Raw genomic sequence first — 16,895 nt, 5'->3', positions numbered from 1 at the left:
TGAATTCAATTGTGACGAACTTCTTTTAATTTCGGTACAATTTTATAAGTTTAGCTGACTTTTAATTTTGTGTACGTACCCCTAACACTAACACCCACCCAACCGCACAAATCCGCAAGCAGAACAAATTAACCAATTACATTTTTGCCAGTTGTCTTCTGCAGAAAAAAAAAAATAGTAGGAGCCTCTTCCAGTTCCAGCTGCACCGCAAATTCACTACAGCATCTGTAGTTCATCCATAGTCCAGCGCAAAAGTTAAGTTTCCATGGGTTTTACTCCAAACGACGTCGTTGATCCACGTCCACGGCCTCTGACATTCTTCCTGAGTGAAACACCGCCCTCACTCTTCATTTTCACTTTTCCTTCTTACAGCTTGCACCCAACTCAACTTCCTTTTATCCTCATGCTCATGCACTTCAATAACTAGTTCTTTTGATATACAACTTCATAAGCTACTCCCATTAAATTGCTCTATGTCGACGACTTCAAAAGAAACAAACCCTTCTTTCCCATAAACATCACTCTAAAAGACTCATATAATTGACTATGACCAAGTCAATGTGCATGACAGTGTTTGCCAGATATTTGACAGACATGCATGTAGACTTCACTACATGCATGTCTACGTAGCTTCCATTCACGACCTCATATTCAATTCATTATTTATAGACACTCTCTTCTCTATCTTTAATCATCTCTTCTTTCAACATTTCACAAGTTACTTATATTTTCAAGTCCATGGATGATCTCGTAAGGCCAAGACCCGCTTCTTGTTGTTGCAGAGCTACTCAAGTGAACTTCTACATCCAAGTGCATAACATAGCGATAGAAACTGATCCTCTGCATACCCTTCTTGCTTTCATCTTCTTTGTACTCATCGGTTTTCTCCAAATCAGGTACCCCGGAAATCCCACCCCATTTCAACTTCATCCCAAGACCATGTCCATTTCCATTGCTAGCTTTCTTCTTTATTGCTTCGCCTGCTTGGGTAGGCTCATGTTTGCCATACGGCTTCCTCACTTTGACACACTCATGCACGTCTTTGGTTCACTCTCCTTGATTTCCTTGCTCCTAATGTTGCTGCCCGAAACATGGGAATCATTTGGTTTTGTTATGTACACGTTATGGTTCATCACTCACGTGCTTGCCATCATCCGTACCCGTTTCAGGCTTCAGCAGCAACTACGGAGGGTCATGCGTCCACTGTTGCCAACTGTTTCAATTGGTTTGAATTAACCGCTTCATCCATGTATCTAGAGCTTCAGAGTAGTAATAACTGTTCCTTAATTTCAGCATCTGTTGTGGTAATTTTTTTCTAAGCCCAATTGGTGATCAGTGTATGAAGTACTAATATTTTTGAAGTACTTGTAACTCCGTAAGGATTTTTGCATCTACTTTTTTTTTTAATCAATATATAGTTAAACAAGTTTTCATTTACTGAAGTTCTCTAGCAGTCTCCCTTATTCTCTCCCTCTCTCTCTCTCTCTTCTTGTGGAATGTGGATATATAATTAATATGATATGATATCAATTATCATGTGATTAATACTACCGATTTTTAAATTCCACGTTATTTATTCATAAATTGAAAAGTGACCGAAGAGACTTTTCTAGAAGAAAAAGCTCATGCGTGGGGTTCACAGGCTGTATTTAAAAGGATTCCAGGAGACTTTGCATGGTACAAGGTCTATGCTTTTTGGGTTGATAAACTGTAAAGGAAATAAGGTGCGGTCATAATTGATATGGGGTGGGGTTTCTCTGTCTTCTACTTCTTTGTGGGTGCACCAGAAGGAATGTTGAGAAGAGGAGAAGGGTAAAAGGGAGTGGGAGAATGCCAGAAGTGAAAAAGAAAGTATTGGGAATGTTTGTTTAGATGCTGTCGTTTTAATTTTAATTTGAATAAGTTAATTAATTAGTTGATAAAAATATGTTATTGTATCCTAAATAGATTAGTTAGATTCAGATTTTATTCTTCAATTATTAATAACAGCTTCATAAATAAAGTATGACTTTTATCCAGTTATTTCAATGTATTTGAATATAAGTTATTTTCGATAAAATTCAGTTATTTCCTTACTCCTTCCTTATTCTGCTTCTTTACTTTATCCTATATCTAAAGCCAACAGGACTTAAAGTTAGTAATTAAAGTAGTGAATAATTTAAAGTGAATATCTACTCCCAAAGATAAGTTGGTGAAGTAAAACTCTAATCCTAACCACTTGATAGGTTTATTTTCTGGAATAAAAATCCATTTTTCAATTGGCAATTAGTTTTCTATTCTTTAATTTAATTTTCCATTTGATTCATATTACCCTAATTTCCGGTTTAATGATATAGGTCTATATATATAATTAGAAAGAATAACTAAAAGCATTAAGCATACTTGATTCGATATTTGTTACACATGATGACACCGCACTTTATTAGCAGGAGTAAAAAGATTAAGTATAGTATTAGTCTATTACTATCCATTCATATTCAAATACATTATTATCTAGTTATTCTCTAATCTTTCCACGGGGTCTGATAATTACTGGTCCAGAAAGCATCAACAAGGAAATCAATCAGAGCTGACCGAATGGAATGAAGCCTTATCCCTCACACGTTGGCCTTAATAGCTGTACTATACCCATTATCATAGAACTTAGACCAAAGCATAACACCCCCATACTTGGCAGAACCTTTAATAAATGGTAGCACTTGAGAGTTAAGCACATCAGGTGAAACATACCCACTCCCAGCAGCACCTTGTGCAGCTGGCAACCCCAAGAAAACTTGTCCAACCTTGGTTCCAATCCACTTGTTCCAATAGTTTTTTAAATTTTCTGCATTCCCATTGTATTGGCATGGAGGGTTGTTATAGAATTGGACCCAAATGTAGTCAAATAGACCAGTTTCAATAGCACTACTTAGCCATTTATCTGGGATGGGACACTGAGGAGCTGCACTTAGATATATCTTCTTCTGTTTGCCATGCTCTGATATTGCCATAGCAAGTTCATCCCAGTGTTGGGTTGAGCCTGTCACTATGGCAAAGTCAATCCCATCCAAAATTGCATTGCCTAGTGGACGAGTGTTTGATTGCCCCCCTAGAAAGTTGTTCCATAAGTATTCTGCAAATGTCCTGCAATTTATCAAGCACGACTAACATAGTTATAAAGGTCATCAGTTAGGTCCCACAGTGGAGATTAATCAGGAACAAAAAAGCAGATACTTTACACGAATAACAAAGTTATAGGAAAAGTAAATTAAATTATTTTTCTCACCAAAAATCGATGAAACAAACATTTTCAGTTTTATCTTTATTAGCAAAGCAAACAATTTCAAAAACCCAGTTCATAGGAAAAATAAGCTGTTAATGATTATATGGGATGATAAAGTTGAGGAAAAAATATTTGCCTGGCTTCAACAGCTGAAGAAAGGTCATGGTTCCCATCATTACCTCCTATGGAAAGCATCACCTTGACACCTTGATTCTGGCATGCCTTAATCTGATTGCTAAGGAAACTGCAGCCATTATTGGATGCATCACAATGGCCAGCAAGATTGAGCTTTGGAGTGTTTCCATTGCCAAATGTGGATAGGAAAGCTATGTTGACAATGGCATAATTGCCACTATTACATGTATCAGCCAAAGTACCCTCTGCCCCATTCTGCCCCCAGTAAATAGAAATGACACCCGCAATAGAGGCATCGAACAGGGTTGTGAACATAAGGAAAACAAGGGCTAATGGGGTTAGTACTTGAGATGCCATAATGCAAATCAAATGGTTAATTTGTTGCTTGCCTTCAATCTAGCATGAGTTCATCTATTTATATTAGTGCATCGGGGAAAATTTTCCAAGTCTTCACGTCTTGTGGAAGAAAATTTACCATGTGGGAATGCCTGGACCTTTATGAGGAAATTAATGAGTCAATGAGGCTTGATGGTTCGAGGAAAAAAGGGTTCAAAGTATTTGTGTGAACAAGTGTAAGATTAGATACTCTTATTCTCACTGTGGGGACAATTTATTCAACGGATAATGTGTTCCATCTTTGTCATGTACAAAAATTTGTTAGATTAACAATAATTACAATATAATTAGTGAGATTAATCTTTCACTAAATGAATTAAAGCTATGCATTGAATGAAAAGAAAAATATTCTTCCTCTCTCAAGTTTGTTTCAAAGTTCTTGCCTTTAAGTTAAAGACTTGGAAGTACTGGACTTTTACAGGACGAAAAATTGATGGCTCAAATTTTTTCTTCTAACTAATGATGGCTCAATTTTTGGTCGTGAGTGAGACGGTTATGGTAGATGAAATAAGTCATTAATTGTTTCAAGTTTTGGCTGTAATTTTTTTTTAATTTTTTTGCAAATAACAATTATATACTACATTCAATATTATACTACAAGAAATGTTACATGCAGTGACATACGAAAAGTGTCACTATAGGTACAATATATGTAAGTATATATCTATTTGACATATAGTTACACACAATTATAGTGTTTATTTTGAATGAGATTTAACAATATATTTTGTGTGTCACTGTAGTGTATATCCATACTTTTTAATAATATACTAACATATATTGTAATTATTGCGTGGGTAAAAGTAATTTTTAGTGACATGTATATTGTCACTATAGAGTATATGTCACTATATGACAATTTTGTTGTAAATGTCCCGTTGCATGAGTTAACATATACTAGTTCTATCAAATGTGTTTTTTAACTAGTCCTGTCATATATCTAAAATTGTAATTTGCATGAGAAAAATAATTCATTTGCCCTCAACAATATTCTGGTTCCTACAAGTTTATCTGTTTATGCACTCGGCTTCGGGCAATTACGTCAACAATATGCCTTTAGGTGTTTTCAACTTTCAAGCAGTTTCTTGGCAATTTGCTCGATTGACTATAATGAGAATATGTTGAAATTTGAGTTTCACTTTCACCAAATGTTCAGAAGTTTCTTTTTGATTATTGGTCTTGATGAGTGATGATGAGACATTGGTTAACCAAAAGAAAAATAGTCATTCATTTCTGAGAAATATACTGGAATATCTTCACACACTTCTAATATGAACTCATCTTCACCTATACCTGACCCTGCCCACAAGGCATTGTTAGGAAAAGGAAGTAGAATAAGCTTAAATGGTATGTATTCAGAGAGTTTTATAACCTATAAATTTACAGTCATTGAATTATACTCACCGTAAAAATCTTAAAAATTAAGTTTGGTGATCTATTTAAACCCTTGAGTGCAAAGAAAATAAGGGATGTTACAACAGCCATCTCTCCTTATTTATGCAGGGACTAATATGCAATTTATAAGTCATGAATATGACTGTTTGATTAAAACAGCTACATATATTGTCAAAAGAGAGAGAGAGAGCTACTTATATCCAACGTTGCAAAGCCAAGTTTTGAAGATAGTTTAGGAGTACAGTTGTCTAAAAACCTCTAATTGGGAGGGACCCAATTTTTTTAGTCTCATATTTTAAGAAAAAGAATAAAAAATACTTCCTATTTCATATTTGTATGTATCTTAAAACCTTGAATTCATTTTATATTTTTTGTACGTTTTTTAAATAAAGGATTTTACGTTTATGTTTTAATTGTCATTCAATTTATTTTTTTTATTTATGAAAATAAACTATTTTTCAATTTTTATTATTAGAATTGTCTTTTAGCTTCATATTAAACAAGGACACTGAAAAAAAAAAATTAAAAATTTACTCTCAATATCATATTTCATCCACTCTCTAAGTTTAATATATCCAAAAATAAAAAAGAAAAATCCACTTAATGAAATTTGTAGTTGATACTTAAAGAATTTGTTTTAATTTTTCCTATTTAAAAAATATTACACAATTAATATTATATTTGTCATCTCTTAAAAAGTAAATTAAAAATCTAACTCATTCTTACAAAATCGATTTGTAAAATAAGGATTATTTTTCAGTTATATACATTGCTCTCCACTTTTATACATTATGACTTTATTCTTAGACGATGTGAGATCTCCAGCACATCCCTTCATGTTAATAATTACACATCTCGAGCATGAAGTTTGCAAAATTGAATATTTATAGGTGATTTGATAGTGAGTAATTTGATAAGTTCAATAACACTCGTTAGGACAAGTTCTTTACATGTTCTAATACTATATTAAAGAGTAGGTTAAGAATTTAAACTCATTTTTTCATAACTGATTTGTAAGATAATGATTACTTCTCAGTTATATATATTATTATGACCTTATTTTATGTAATGTGAGATCTTCAATATTTTCTCTAAAATTATATTATGCATTTAATATAATAAAATTTATAATTAACTTAATAAAATTATATGTCTATTTCATTTTATACTTATATTTGAGGGGTGTTAATTTATTATTTTGTCTAAATTCCATAAAATGCTACGATCGGCCGTGTAAAGTTGGGAACTTGATTAGTGCTTGTTCTATACTCGAATAGTAAGTAAACTATATTTGTGATATATTAAAAAATTGTGCTTGGTACACAAATTTTACTCTTGCATGCCTACGTGCTGTTGTACAGGTAAATAATTAATTAATACAACCAGGTTTGGTATTTTAAAATGGATCAACTTTTGTCGAATGAGACCCCAGGAGTTATTTCATCAGAATTGGAACACGAATCACGATTTCGGAATATATAGATCAGGTTCAGCTATTTTTATTAAAAATAATTAGTTTTCTTTCTAATATTTTTGTCAACCGAAACAAAATATGTATGCACATAAAATAATGGGGTGTTAAATATTCACGGAGCTTTAAAAAAAATATTTAAATAAAGAAAATATAGTATATAATTTGAATTTGAATTTTTTTGAGAATTTTTTAATTAAATTCTTAAGCTAAAAAAATTATAATCAGGTCATTCACCTTTTTTATATTTCAGAGGGATCAAATGATAAAGGATTTAATTATAATTTTTAGTTTAAAAATCTATTTAAAAATTTCTAAAAAAATTTAAAAACCAAATAATGTATTAAACTTTAAAAATTCAGTAAATTCAGAAAGAAATGTTATTATTTATTTAAACCAAAATTTAATAATAATAATAATAATATATATATACCTTCATCCAACTTTTGTCTACATTATACTGCAAAAGAATTGGGATCAACGTGTACACGTGATTAACTGATTTCTACGAGTCAACGAATGCGAAAAAGAAAGTTTTTTTTTTTTATCATAAAAAAAGAGAAAGTTATTTAATACACAAAGAAGCATCATAACAACGCAATTAGCTGATTATTACTATAATTGACGCAACAGACAACAACATAATAATGTTGAGAAATGATAAATATAAATTCTCATTCATATAATACGGACCTAAATTTAATATCTTATTCTATCATATAGTACATCACAAAACAACACAATCAATGAGTGATTTTACATATTCTAAGTCTGGAATTAATAAAGATTTTATTGTATTATAATAACTATTTGATCTAAGCTCACAGAACTCTTGGATTTAGCAGCTGAAAAACTCAGACACTGGGCTTAATAGTTGTGCTATAGCTTTTGTCATAGAACCTAGACCAAAGCATAACACCCCCATATTTTGATGATGCCTTAATTGCTGGAAGCACATCAGAAACAAGAACATCTGGTGGAACATAGCCACTCTTAGATGCATCCTGTGATGCTGGGAGCCCCAAGAACACTTGGCCAGCCTGAATCGATGTCCATTGTGTCCAATAATTCTTGAGGTTGTCGGCACTGCCAGAGTACTCACATGGAGAATTGTTGTAGAACTGCACCCAAACGAAATCAAAGAGACCAGTTTCTATAGCAGATTTTAGCCACGCGTCTGGGAAGGGACATTGTGGAGCTGCACTTAGGTACACTTTTCTTTGTTGGCTGAACCCTGATAGTGCTTTCACTAACTCATCCCAGTGTTGAGTAGTGCCTCCCTCAATGTCAAAATCTATGCCATCCAAAACTGCATCCCCCAATGGACGACTGCTTGATTGGCCCCCAAGAAAGTTGTCCCATAAATATTGTGCCACATTCCTGCATCACATTTCACACTAGGTAATGTTTTTGAAGACACCCAATTGGCCAATAAAAATAAAATTAAAGAGAGAAATAGTAATGTGACATGACGTCACAAAGATAAAAAGACATGTGTCAAATAAGAGAAATTATTAGGTGATATATATGATCTGTATTATATAATAATTTTTTGTTTAAATAGGAGTTATTAAGATCACCATGCATTCATGGTCACAACTAATCGATCTGACTCTATAATTAAGAGAAATTGTATATTTGATGCATGGACTCTAGTGATTCAAATGAAATATGGTTACCTGGCATCATCAGGTGAAGCAAGGTAATAGCCACCAGCTCCACCGCCTAATGAGAGCATGACCTTAATTCCTTGACTCTGGCAGGTGTTAATGTCAGCACTCAAAGAAGTGCATTGGTTGCTTGTGGGGTCACAATGGCCAGCTAAGTTGAGAAGTGGGGTTTGATTGTTGCCAAATGTGGCTAGGAAACCTATGATCACATACTTATAATTGCCTGAGTTACAAGCATCAGCTAAGCTACCCTCGTTTGTGTTCTGACCCCAGTAAACAGCAATATTGCCTGCATATGAGGTGCGTAACAAGACGCTAATAAGAAGGAAACTGAGTAGTGCCAATGGGGTTAGTGCTTTGTGTGCCATAATAATTAATAGGCTTAGGCTTTTGATATTTGCTTGGTTGTGTTGGTGAGTCTATTTATAGCCTTATTGGGAGGAGAAAAGTCTCGTTAAGAATGCTTCCCAGTCTTTACGTTTGGGATATTGGAAATAGAGTGGCAATTGTAGTGTGAACAAATATTTATGGAGTTGAAAGTTTTGTTTGCTTTTTAGTCTTTATGTTGTATCTGAGGCCCATTTTTTTTCTTTTTGATCAACAAGGATCTGATGCTCTTGCCGTCTTGGATGGTGCCAAATTTAATGAACCAACCACAATGCATTGACTTAAAACTTAAATTTTTAATTTCTCGTACAAATCATTTATCTTTTAGTATTCTATTTTTATCTCATCATTAATTTTTCTCTTTATTTTTCTTTCTATCTTTTTCTTCCATCCGTTCATACGCTACAATTAACACTTCCCTTCCATGGCTTCAGTGTTTAAAGGTCAGCAAGACTAGCATTGTCCGTCAGTTTTTAAATGTGAACAGTTAAGCCCTCGCATTTTATGGATTTTAAGCGAAATAATAAATAAATATAGATTCTTATATATAAATTAATTAAAATGTAAACAATTATAATATAAAAATAGATACACAATTTAATTAAGATTTAATATATCATTTGATTGATGAATTTTTGAGAATTTTTAATTAAGTCTTAATTTTAAAAAATTAATCACTCATTATTTTTTTTATAATTTAGTTCCTACAATTATATATTAGTTTATAATGTGATATTTAATTTGATTTTTTTTTATATTTCTTTGTACTCTGATAACTATATTAGATTATCATTAGATGTCATCATTCATTTGTATAAGGTTTTAAACTTCAAAAATAAAAATTTCTTATTATTCTAAATAATAATAAAAAAATTATAAATAAATTAAAATTCATTAAATATGTATAATTATACATAAAATAATAATATGAGATGAATCTACATATATAAAGATATAATAAAGTGTCATATAATAGATTTTTAGCCTTAAGAACAAAATTACAAAAAATAATAAAAAAATAAATGATTCGATTACAATTTTTTTTTAATTTAGAGACCTAATAAGAAATTTCCATAAATTTTACAGACTAAACAATATTTTATTACATTAAAAAAATAATAATATTAATAAATCTAAAATGGATATATTATATTTTTATTTAATATACTTTTATAGTATCATTTATTATAAAGTATTATATAAAGAATTCTAAGGACCAAAAATAATGCATCTCTAATTAAAAGAACAAAAATAAATTGAAAAATTAGAACTAAATTTAAAAAAATTTAGAAGAAGCAAAAATATAATTTACCATTTTATAAATGTAATACATATATAAAAAATAATTGGACATTATAATTGTATCACCTTATATTTTAAATATAATATATATATAATGATAATTTTAATTTATTTTTAAAAATAATATAAAATTTTTAGCATAATTATATACTTTTCTTTAAAAAATAAACCCCTCTTGATCATGAGTCGTGCGGTTGATCCTACAATTAAGACTCACCACAGACCCTGCGAACAGTGAACAATTAATCAAACAATATATTTAATTAATACTAGTAATCAAACGATTATATATATCACTTCTTAATTTCATATATTAATCACCTCTTAAGAAGTTTTTCGTAATTAAATCACGTTACTCGAGTGGTTTGTTAAATTTCTAAATTGAATAATAACTAATAAATATTATTTTTATAATTCAATAATATTTTTTAATAAAGTTATTCAATATTATGAAAAACTTGCATACTATTGTTGGATTTGAGAATTTGATATCTAACGTGAAAATTGAGTTTACTTTAAAGGAGATATTAGACTAAAATATTTTAACACATACATTTAATAGAATTTTATCACATCATTCTATTTAATAATGTAAGAGTAAGATATTTTAACACAAACATTTAATAAAAAAATCTTATTTTCATAATTTCACTTTAATCTTGTCTTCTTTGCGGTTTTCCAGAGGCTAGAATTTGGATATATTTATCTATTTTTAACAGGCATCCGTGACTTTTAATTTAATCATATAGTTAACAATAAATTGAGACACTCATTAGTAACAGTTTGCAAAATTGAAGCACATTATTCAATGTTTATGTTGGCACTTCCTTTCTCCGAATTTCTACGGCATCACACGGAGAGGTAAAGCAATATACACTAGAAAATCCTGTGGAACAATTTCAGTTGAAGAATGGAGCTTTTAATAAGGAAATGTGAGATTAAGAGGATGGAGTGAAAGTATGCTGGATTAATGAAGTATTATTCTAGAATCCAACCATTAAAAGTTTAACCAGAACTTAGACTGAAATCAAATAATATACGAACGCACGCTGAAGAGAAAAACAATTGAACAACTTCAAAGCACAAAAGTACATATGTTGGAGTGATTATTATAGAGTATAACAAGACTCATACCACACCTCGCAATTACAACATATACATATTATATTGCAACACCAAAGGCTCTCGCATGCACTGGATTATTTGGAGGATTTCATGCAAGACATTTTGGAAGTTGCTGGTCTATACCGCTTTGTCTTCACTCTCTTACTCCTACTTCTTGCTAATTTCTTCTCCAAGTCCTTCACTCTGCCTGTCAAATCTGATATTACGTTTAACTGTTCATTCCCAGCTTCAAGCAACTTCTTCATCATCTTTCTCAACTTCTCATTCTCTTCCAATAACTTTGAATCACCACTTAACCCTCCATCAGATAGTTCAGTTTTCTCTTGAGCCAAAGTTTGTGTGTCTTTATCATCGTCATTAATTGCCTGTTCAACAACCATCTCTTGTGTCTCCCTCTGTGCAATCTTTTCTTCTGGCTCCTCTTCCTTCTGCATGTCACTGATAGGCACGAACTTCATTGCCTCTGGAGAGATGCTATTTACATCATTTGCTTCCATGCTTGCATCTTCATTCCCTGGTTCATCACCCTTGTCTTGTGCTGTCAAAGGAGGTAACTTAGTATCATTTCCAACTTCCTCACCCGACTTACACTCAACCACCATATCCATTGGTGAATCATCATCCCCTTTGAGTTCACCTTCATTTTGGAACTCAATCTTCACCCAGCCATCTGATTCCCCAGAAGATTGCACCTCTTCTTGCTCTTCCAGATGTTGTTGTTGCTCTAGTTGAGTTTGCTTAGCAGTGTCATCTGTGGAAGAACTTGGTTTCTCATCTACATTGAATTCCCCTTCTTGAGCTAGTAGAACCTCTTTATATGTTTTAGGCTTAGTTTGATCATGCTTCTTAACTCCAGATATTGTTGTATCCTCATCAAGTAGTCGCACAGGTAGCTCTTCAAAAATTATCTCATTTTCGGTTTGTGCTTTCTCTTTTGAAATATTCATTTCATTGTCCCCTTCATCCTTATCAAGCAATCCTACTGGTAGTTCCATTATTGCATGGTTCTCTGAATCTAATGGATCGTGTGCAGAATCATCCACCACAGCTGCGAGATTCACAGTGTTAACATCGTCATGTTCTTCTTTCTTGATACTAACATCCTTGCAATCTTCACCAACAACTTCCACGGGGAATTCTTCCGAATCAGTCGTATCTAATTCGTCAGCCTCAGTGGGAATGTCATTTGCTTCTGATTTGGCTTCAGGTTCTGCAGCCATTTTGTTAGTATCAGAGACATCACTTGTAGGATTCAATGCATCAGCTGTAACCACTTGGCTTGTATCCTCCCTATATGATCCATTTGGAAGTACGATATGCTCTGCTCTCTCGTTTGATGCTGGATCAACTGGTGACTGAGATTCACTTTTACCATCACTAGCACAAGGACCTTTAACATCGTCAGTAATGTCTTCAGATGAATCTCCTGGTGTAGCAACTTTTTCTTCTTGCTCCCTTTGCACATGTTCTTCATTCTGTGTATCATTTGGAGTAACTTCAACGTGTTTCTGAACATCGAAATCCTGCATCTCCTGCTGTGGTTTCTTGGCCGTTATAGAATCAAGCCTTTCTTGCAAGCTTGTGAGCTCTCTAGCCAAGGATTTTCTGATCTCCCTGAAACTTGGATGCAAACCCTGATATATAATTTGAATGATATGTAAGCAAAACATTGAACAAGGAAGTAGAACAATATTAAACATCATACATAAATAAAATGAACATGATTAATAACTCAGGTAAACCACAACCAAACTCATCTTTTCATACCAAAATGCTCATCTTTGTTTAGGGCAGAGTGCTTGCAACAGACTTGCAGGTAATTAGGCATGTAAAATTCATTATCCATATCCATGAATGCAGAAATATCAAAACTCATCATTGATATCACGATATCTTAACTAAGATTAGCTAATATCTAAACTATCTTACTGATGTCTTTATATCTCAATTAATTAAGATTAACTAATAAATACAAAGGGAGAAATTTTAACTGCAAAATGTGATTGCAAAATAACTTGCTATTCCATATAATTTTTACTGTCAATAAATCAAAGAATATAAAAAATGCATTAATGATTTCATCTCAAGTAAATAGGATTATCTAACATGTACCTGCAAAGTATCCAGCTTCAGCAGCAGTCTCATTATGGTCTCTCCAATTGCGATCTTTTGCTTTTCATCATTTTGAAGATCAGAAGATCTTTCAAAAGCTTGAACACGGCCGTAAACATCAGCCACCTCCCTTCTGACTTCATCTATCTGCTTCAGTTTCTTCAATGGTTCCCATTTTCTAACTTGATAACCGCGATATGCAGCTTGAATCAAAACAGCAGCATCTGCATCTGACAAAACTCTTCCCTCTTTTCGACCTGCATCAGTTGGTATGCTTGAATCGTTCTCTTCCTTTAGTTCTATAGTTTCCCCCTTCATTTTTTCTGCCCCTTGGTCTTCAGTCTTATATTCATCACCATCCGTACAAGTTTCCCTTTTCCCTTTTGGACCTTCGTTGGGTATGTTTACATTTGTCTGGCTCTTACATCCATCGTCAACACCTTTGTTTTCATTAGTCTTATATTCAGACACCTGAATTGTTTTCATCTCCCTTGGTTTTACTTTCTCACTGATGCTTGTAGCATTGTTATGATTTGAACCTGACGAAGCCTTGTCATTTGTGCCACACACAGGAGTCTTGAATGCTTCACCATTTGTAGCTCGGGAATGTTCTTTTGAGGAAGGTGGACTCGGCGACCTCGAACTACCATTTCCATTTTTCTTCCTTGGTAGTGGATCAACTCTCAGGCAAACAGGAGCTAATTTGGATGCTTTTGGTGAAGATGTAGATTGTCTCTTTTTGTCACCAGTGCCAGAATCCTTTTTTGTCACATTCACTTCTCGTTGGTGATCTCCCTCCGATTCATTTTTTCCTTGATGCGATTCTATCTGCTTCACAGGTATGCTTCTGGCATTAGTCACTTTCTCTACAGCATCCGAAGCATCTGTGTTTTTGTGCCCAACTTGATTTGAACCGGTTCCTTTTAAAGCACCTTCATCAACATGAGACTTCACTGGAACAGATTTGAATGTATGAGGCACCTCCTCAATGATTTTTGGTGAAGAAGTGTTCTCCTGATTGTTAGCCTTTCCACTTTCCTCCTGCTTATTGTAGTAAGGCACCCAGAAGATAGGGAATGGAAATTCGGATCTCTTGTGTTCACTCTGGTGTTTCTGGTCCATTTTTCCATCTTCAGATTCCCTTCTATTATTCTCAGACTCCGGTTTCTGGTTTCTTGTTCCATATCCATCATGAAACATGTCTGGGGCACCCTTTATATCAAAGGGTAACCATCCATTCCACACTCTAGGTTCCTCAGATGGCTGTGCATCAGCTTTAAAATTCTCAAGACCAGAAGGCTTTCTATCATGTGATACCTTGTCTTGTTCAGCCACCTCCATTACATTAGGATTTTTCAGCTGTTTGTTACTTGAGTAATCCTGTGGGACCCAAACCAATTGATATGGATAATTCTTAAGCTGAACTGGAACCAAAGCATCATTCACTTTCTTTCCATCATCAGGTTCATGCTCCTCAATCTTCACACTTCTACCTTCCTTTTGGTTGCATGGATGATTAGAACAACCACAACAATGATGCTCTCGGGGCATGTGCTTATCATATTCATATCTAGGCAGCTCCATGGTATAATGTGGTTGTGGGGAATAAGGAACAAAATACGGTTCACTATATGAAGGACAGCCTCCAGAATAGCACATTGGAGAAGGAGCATGAGGATATGAAGGAATGTGGCTATAATAACAAGGGAAGTTGTTGTGGCCACAGCAGAAATGTGGGGGAATAGGGTGCCCGAAATTGGCAACATATGGCCAATGTTGGTCATAAGAAAAGGGTGGTTTTGATGGATCAACTTTCATTTGAGGGGGCATTGCCTCAATGCCAGGATGATAATAAGGAGGGAACGGTCTCTGATATGGGTACGAGTCCATGCTTCTGTATGCAGGCATCATGATCGGTATTGTTAGAAGAAAGATTTTTATGAGGAGAGTACCTGACCTTGGTAACTCTAGAGTGCAAAGTCTGCATTTCACAAACGGACCGTGAAGAACAGGATTAGTATCAAATTTTAACACTAGTAGTACTAAGGGTGAAAAATTAGGAGAATGATTTTCAGCAAAGGAACAGAAAAATCACATGAATCAAGTTCATTAAAAGGACCAAAAATGAATGAAAGAACAATTTTCTCACTTTCTTTTAAGCTAGCAGAATGGAAAAGAGAAATACATCATAGAACATAATAAAAATAAGAATCACTTCTTCCGAATAGAAGTTGTATATAGCATAACACCAAGAGCACAAATTTTTTCCTCTAATTCAAACAATGCCAAGAAAAAGCATTTTAAGATCATTATACAACTAATATGGCATTATGGCTGTTGTAGCACACAGATATTAGGACGAAAATCCTTATTATTAAACATACCTTAATTAAACCCTTTCAAAACTCGTATACAACACCAAATCAAATATATTCCCAGATGAATATAGACGTGATAAAGGGGGAAAAAAAAAAAGTTCATTGATCAAGAAGACAAAAATTTACATGCACCATGTCCATTAAAAGACTTGCTCTCATATCATTATAGTATAAATGGATTAATGTAAATCTCTTTCATACAGCACAATGACGCAACTACAACAGGGGCATCCCTAGAGAAATGTCATCAACTCAAAACTACATCCTATTTGATCATTAAACTCAAAACTATCAACCAACTCCTACACTACACCCACGTGAAAATATTAAGAGTATCGATTAAAAACTAACAAATAAAAAACGTTTGGTAAAACTACATTAAGGTACGTTAAAAATCATTATACAGTACGTTAATAATATTTTTCACTTTTATAATGCTAACATTTGGCAAATACTAATAGTAATAATCCAAATACCACGTGACGAACAAAGAGCTTCACTCTCCTATTCTATAACATCCATGATCTCATGTAGTGAGTCACTAGAACAATGAATCAACGACTAAATAGAAAAAGGAGAAGAATGACTTACATTTAAAAGAGATAAAAATTCCAGCCAAACGGTTCCTCACAATCCAAATGAGAGTTATCGGTACAAAGTCGAGCCACCAACCCTGAAGGCGTTCTGTGTGCGTGTGTTGCGAAGCAGGTGATCAAAACCGTTGTTGTGATGACAACCTTAATTGATGGGAATGTGGAAGAGAACGTGGTGCTTTTATATAGGACTCTTATGCCTCGGAATAGAAACGTTAGACTCAAAAAAATCTTTGTGTTCGAGATGTTTCGCGCGTCGTCTAATGCTAACTTCAATCTTCTCTAGATTTTTCGTAACGGGTAAGGTATGGCCCACATATTTGAGCCACGTGTTAAAGTTATTCTTTAATGCCACGCTTGTATATATGAGAAGAACCTTCGGGGACTTTTGGGTCGACCTGGATATTTTTAAACTAATAAATGTGTTTAAAATAAAAAGATTAAATATCTCTTTTAGTCTCTTACAATATTTTTTTATTTTAATTTAGTCTTACTTTAATTTTAGGTCTTAATTTGATCGTCAATAATTTAAATTATTGTAATTTAGGACCCGTCCAAATGATTTAAATAGAGTTAATTCCTACTGACGTGGATGTCAGATGGATCTTACGTAGATATATAGGTAGACGTCAAATGACACGAATACACCTGGAACCAGAATGACCCGTT

General features: G+C 33.5%; 3 protein-coding genes and 1 long non-coding RNA gene across 4 annotated transcripts; 1 reads left to right on the top strand and 3 right to left on the bottom strand.

Annotated features, from left to right (window-relative positions):
• The first annotated feature begins 380 nt into the window (after nt 1–380).
• LOC114916165 (uncharacterized) lies at nt 381–1,437 on the top strand. The gene is made up of 2 exons (XR_003804508.2): nt 381–896; nt 1,170–1,437. It is a non-coding gene; the product is annotated as an uncharacterized LOC114916165 (long non-coding RNA).
• Nucleotides 1,438–2,356: 919 nt separating this feature from the next.
• On the bottom strand, nt 2,357–3,776 carry LOC109799979 (acidic endochitinase). The gene is made up of 2 exons (XM_020360655.3): nt 3,399–3,776; nt 2,357–3,123 (listed from the first exon to the last, which is right to left on the bottom strand). The coding sequence occupies exons 1-2, from the start codon at nt 3,752–3,754 to the stop codon at nt 2,598–2,600; spliced, it is 882 nt and encodes a 293-aa protein (XP_020216244.2). The 5' UTR covers nt 3,755–3,776; the 3' UTR covers nt 2,357–2,597.
• Nucleotides 3,777–7,336: 3,560 nt separating this feature from the next.
• LOC109798616 (acidic endochitinase) lies at nt 7,337–8,759 on the bottom strand. Its single transcript, XM_020358949.3, has 2 exons — nt 8,339–8,759; nt 7,337–8,039 (listed from the first exon to the last, which is right to left on the bottom strand). The coding sequence occupies exons 1-2, from the start codon at nt 8,695–8,697 to the stop codon at nt 7,514–7,516; spliced, it is 885 nt and encodes a 294-aa protein (XP_020214538.2). The 5' UTR covers nt 8,698–8,759; the 3' UTR covers nt 7,337–7,513.
• A 2,309-nt stretch (nt 8,760–11,068) lies between these two features.
• BAG6 (BCL-2-associated athanogene 6) lies at nt 11,069–16,390 on the bottom strand. The gene is made up of 3 exons (XM_020374258.3): nt 16,225–16,390; nt 13,256–15,236; nt 11,069–12,777 (listed from the first exon to the last, which is right to left on the bottom strand). The coding sequence occupies exons 2-3, from the start codon at nt 15,164–15,166 to the stop codon at nt 11,218–11,220; spliced, it is 3,471 nt and encodes a 1,156-aa protein (XP_020229847.2). The 5' UTR covers nt 15,167–15,236; nt 16,225–16,390; the 3' UTR covers nt 11,069–11,217.
• Between the last annotated feature and the right edge of the window lie 505 nt (nt 16,391–16,895).

Source organism: Cajanus cajan, chromosome 3 (assembly GCF_000230855.2).
Source record: "Cajanus cajan strain Asha chromosome 3, NIPB_CcT2T_4, whole genome shotgun sequence".
In the NCBI taxonomy this organism is placed as follows: domain Eukaryota; kingdom Viridiplantae; phylum Streptophyta; class Magnoliopsida; order Fabales; family Fabaceae; genus Cajanus; species Cajanus cajan.
Note: the sequence above shows the minus strand (reverse complement) of the source record. Positions and strands in the feature narration are given on the sequence as shown.

Excerpts from the sequence above, each read along its gene's own strand:
- BAG6 (XM_020374258.3), bottom strand. The coding sequence starts at position 15,166 with ATGATGCCTGCATACAGAAGCATGGACTCGTACCCATATCAGAGACCG. Across the intron at positions 12,778-13,255 it reads TGAAGCTGGATACTTTGCAG|GGTTTGCATCCAAGTTTCAG; the intron begins GTACATGTTAGA and ends ATTATATATCAG.
- LOC109798616 (XM_020358949.3), bottom strand. The coding sequence starts at position 8,697 with ATGGCACACAAAGCACTAACCCCATTGGCACTACTCAGTTTCCTTCTT. Across the intron at positions 8,040-8,338 it reads GCTTCACCTGATGATGCCAG|GAATGTGGCACAATATTTAT; the intron begins GTAACCATATTT and ends AATGTGATGCAG.
- LOC109799979 (XM_020360655.3), bottom strand. The coding sequence starts at position 3,754 with ATGGCATCTCAAGTACTAACCCCATTAGCCCTTGTTTTCCTTATGTTC. Across the intron at positions 3,124-3,398 it reads TCTTCAGCTGTTGAAGCCAG|GACATTTGCAGAATACTTAT; the intron begins GCAAATATTTTT and ends GATAAATTGCAG.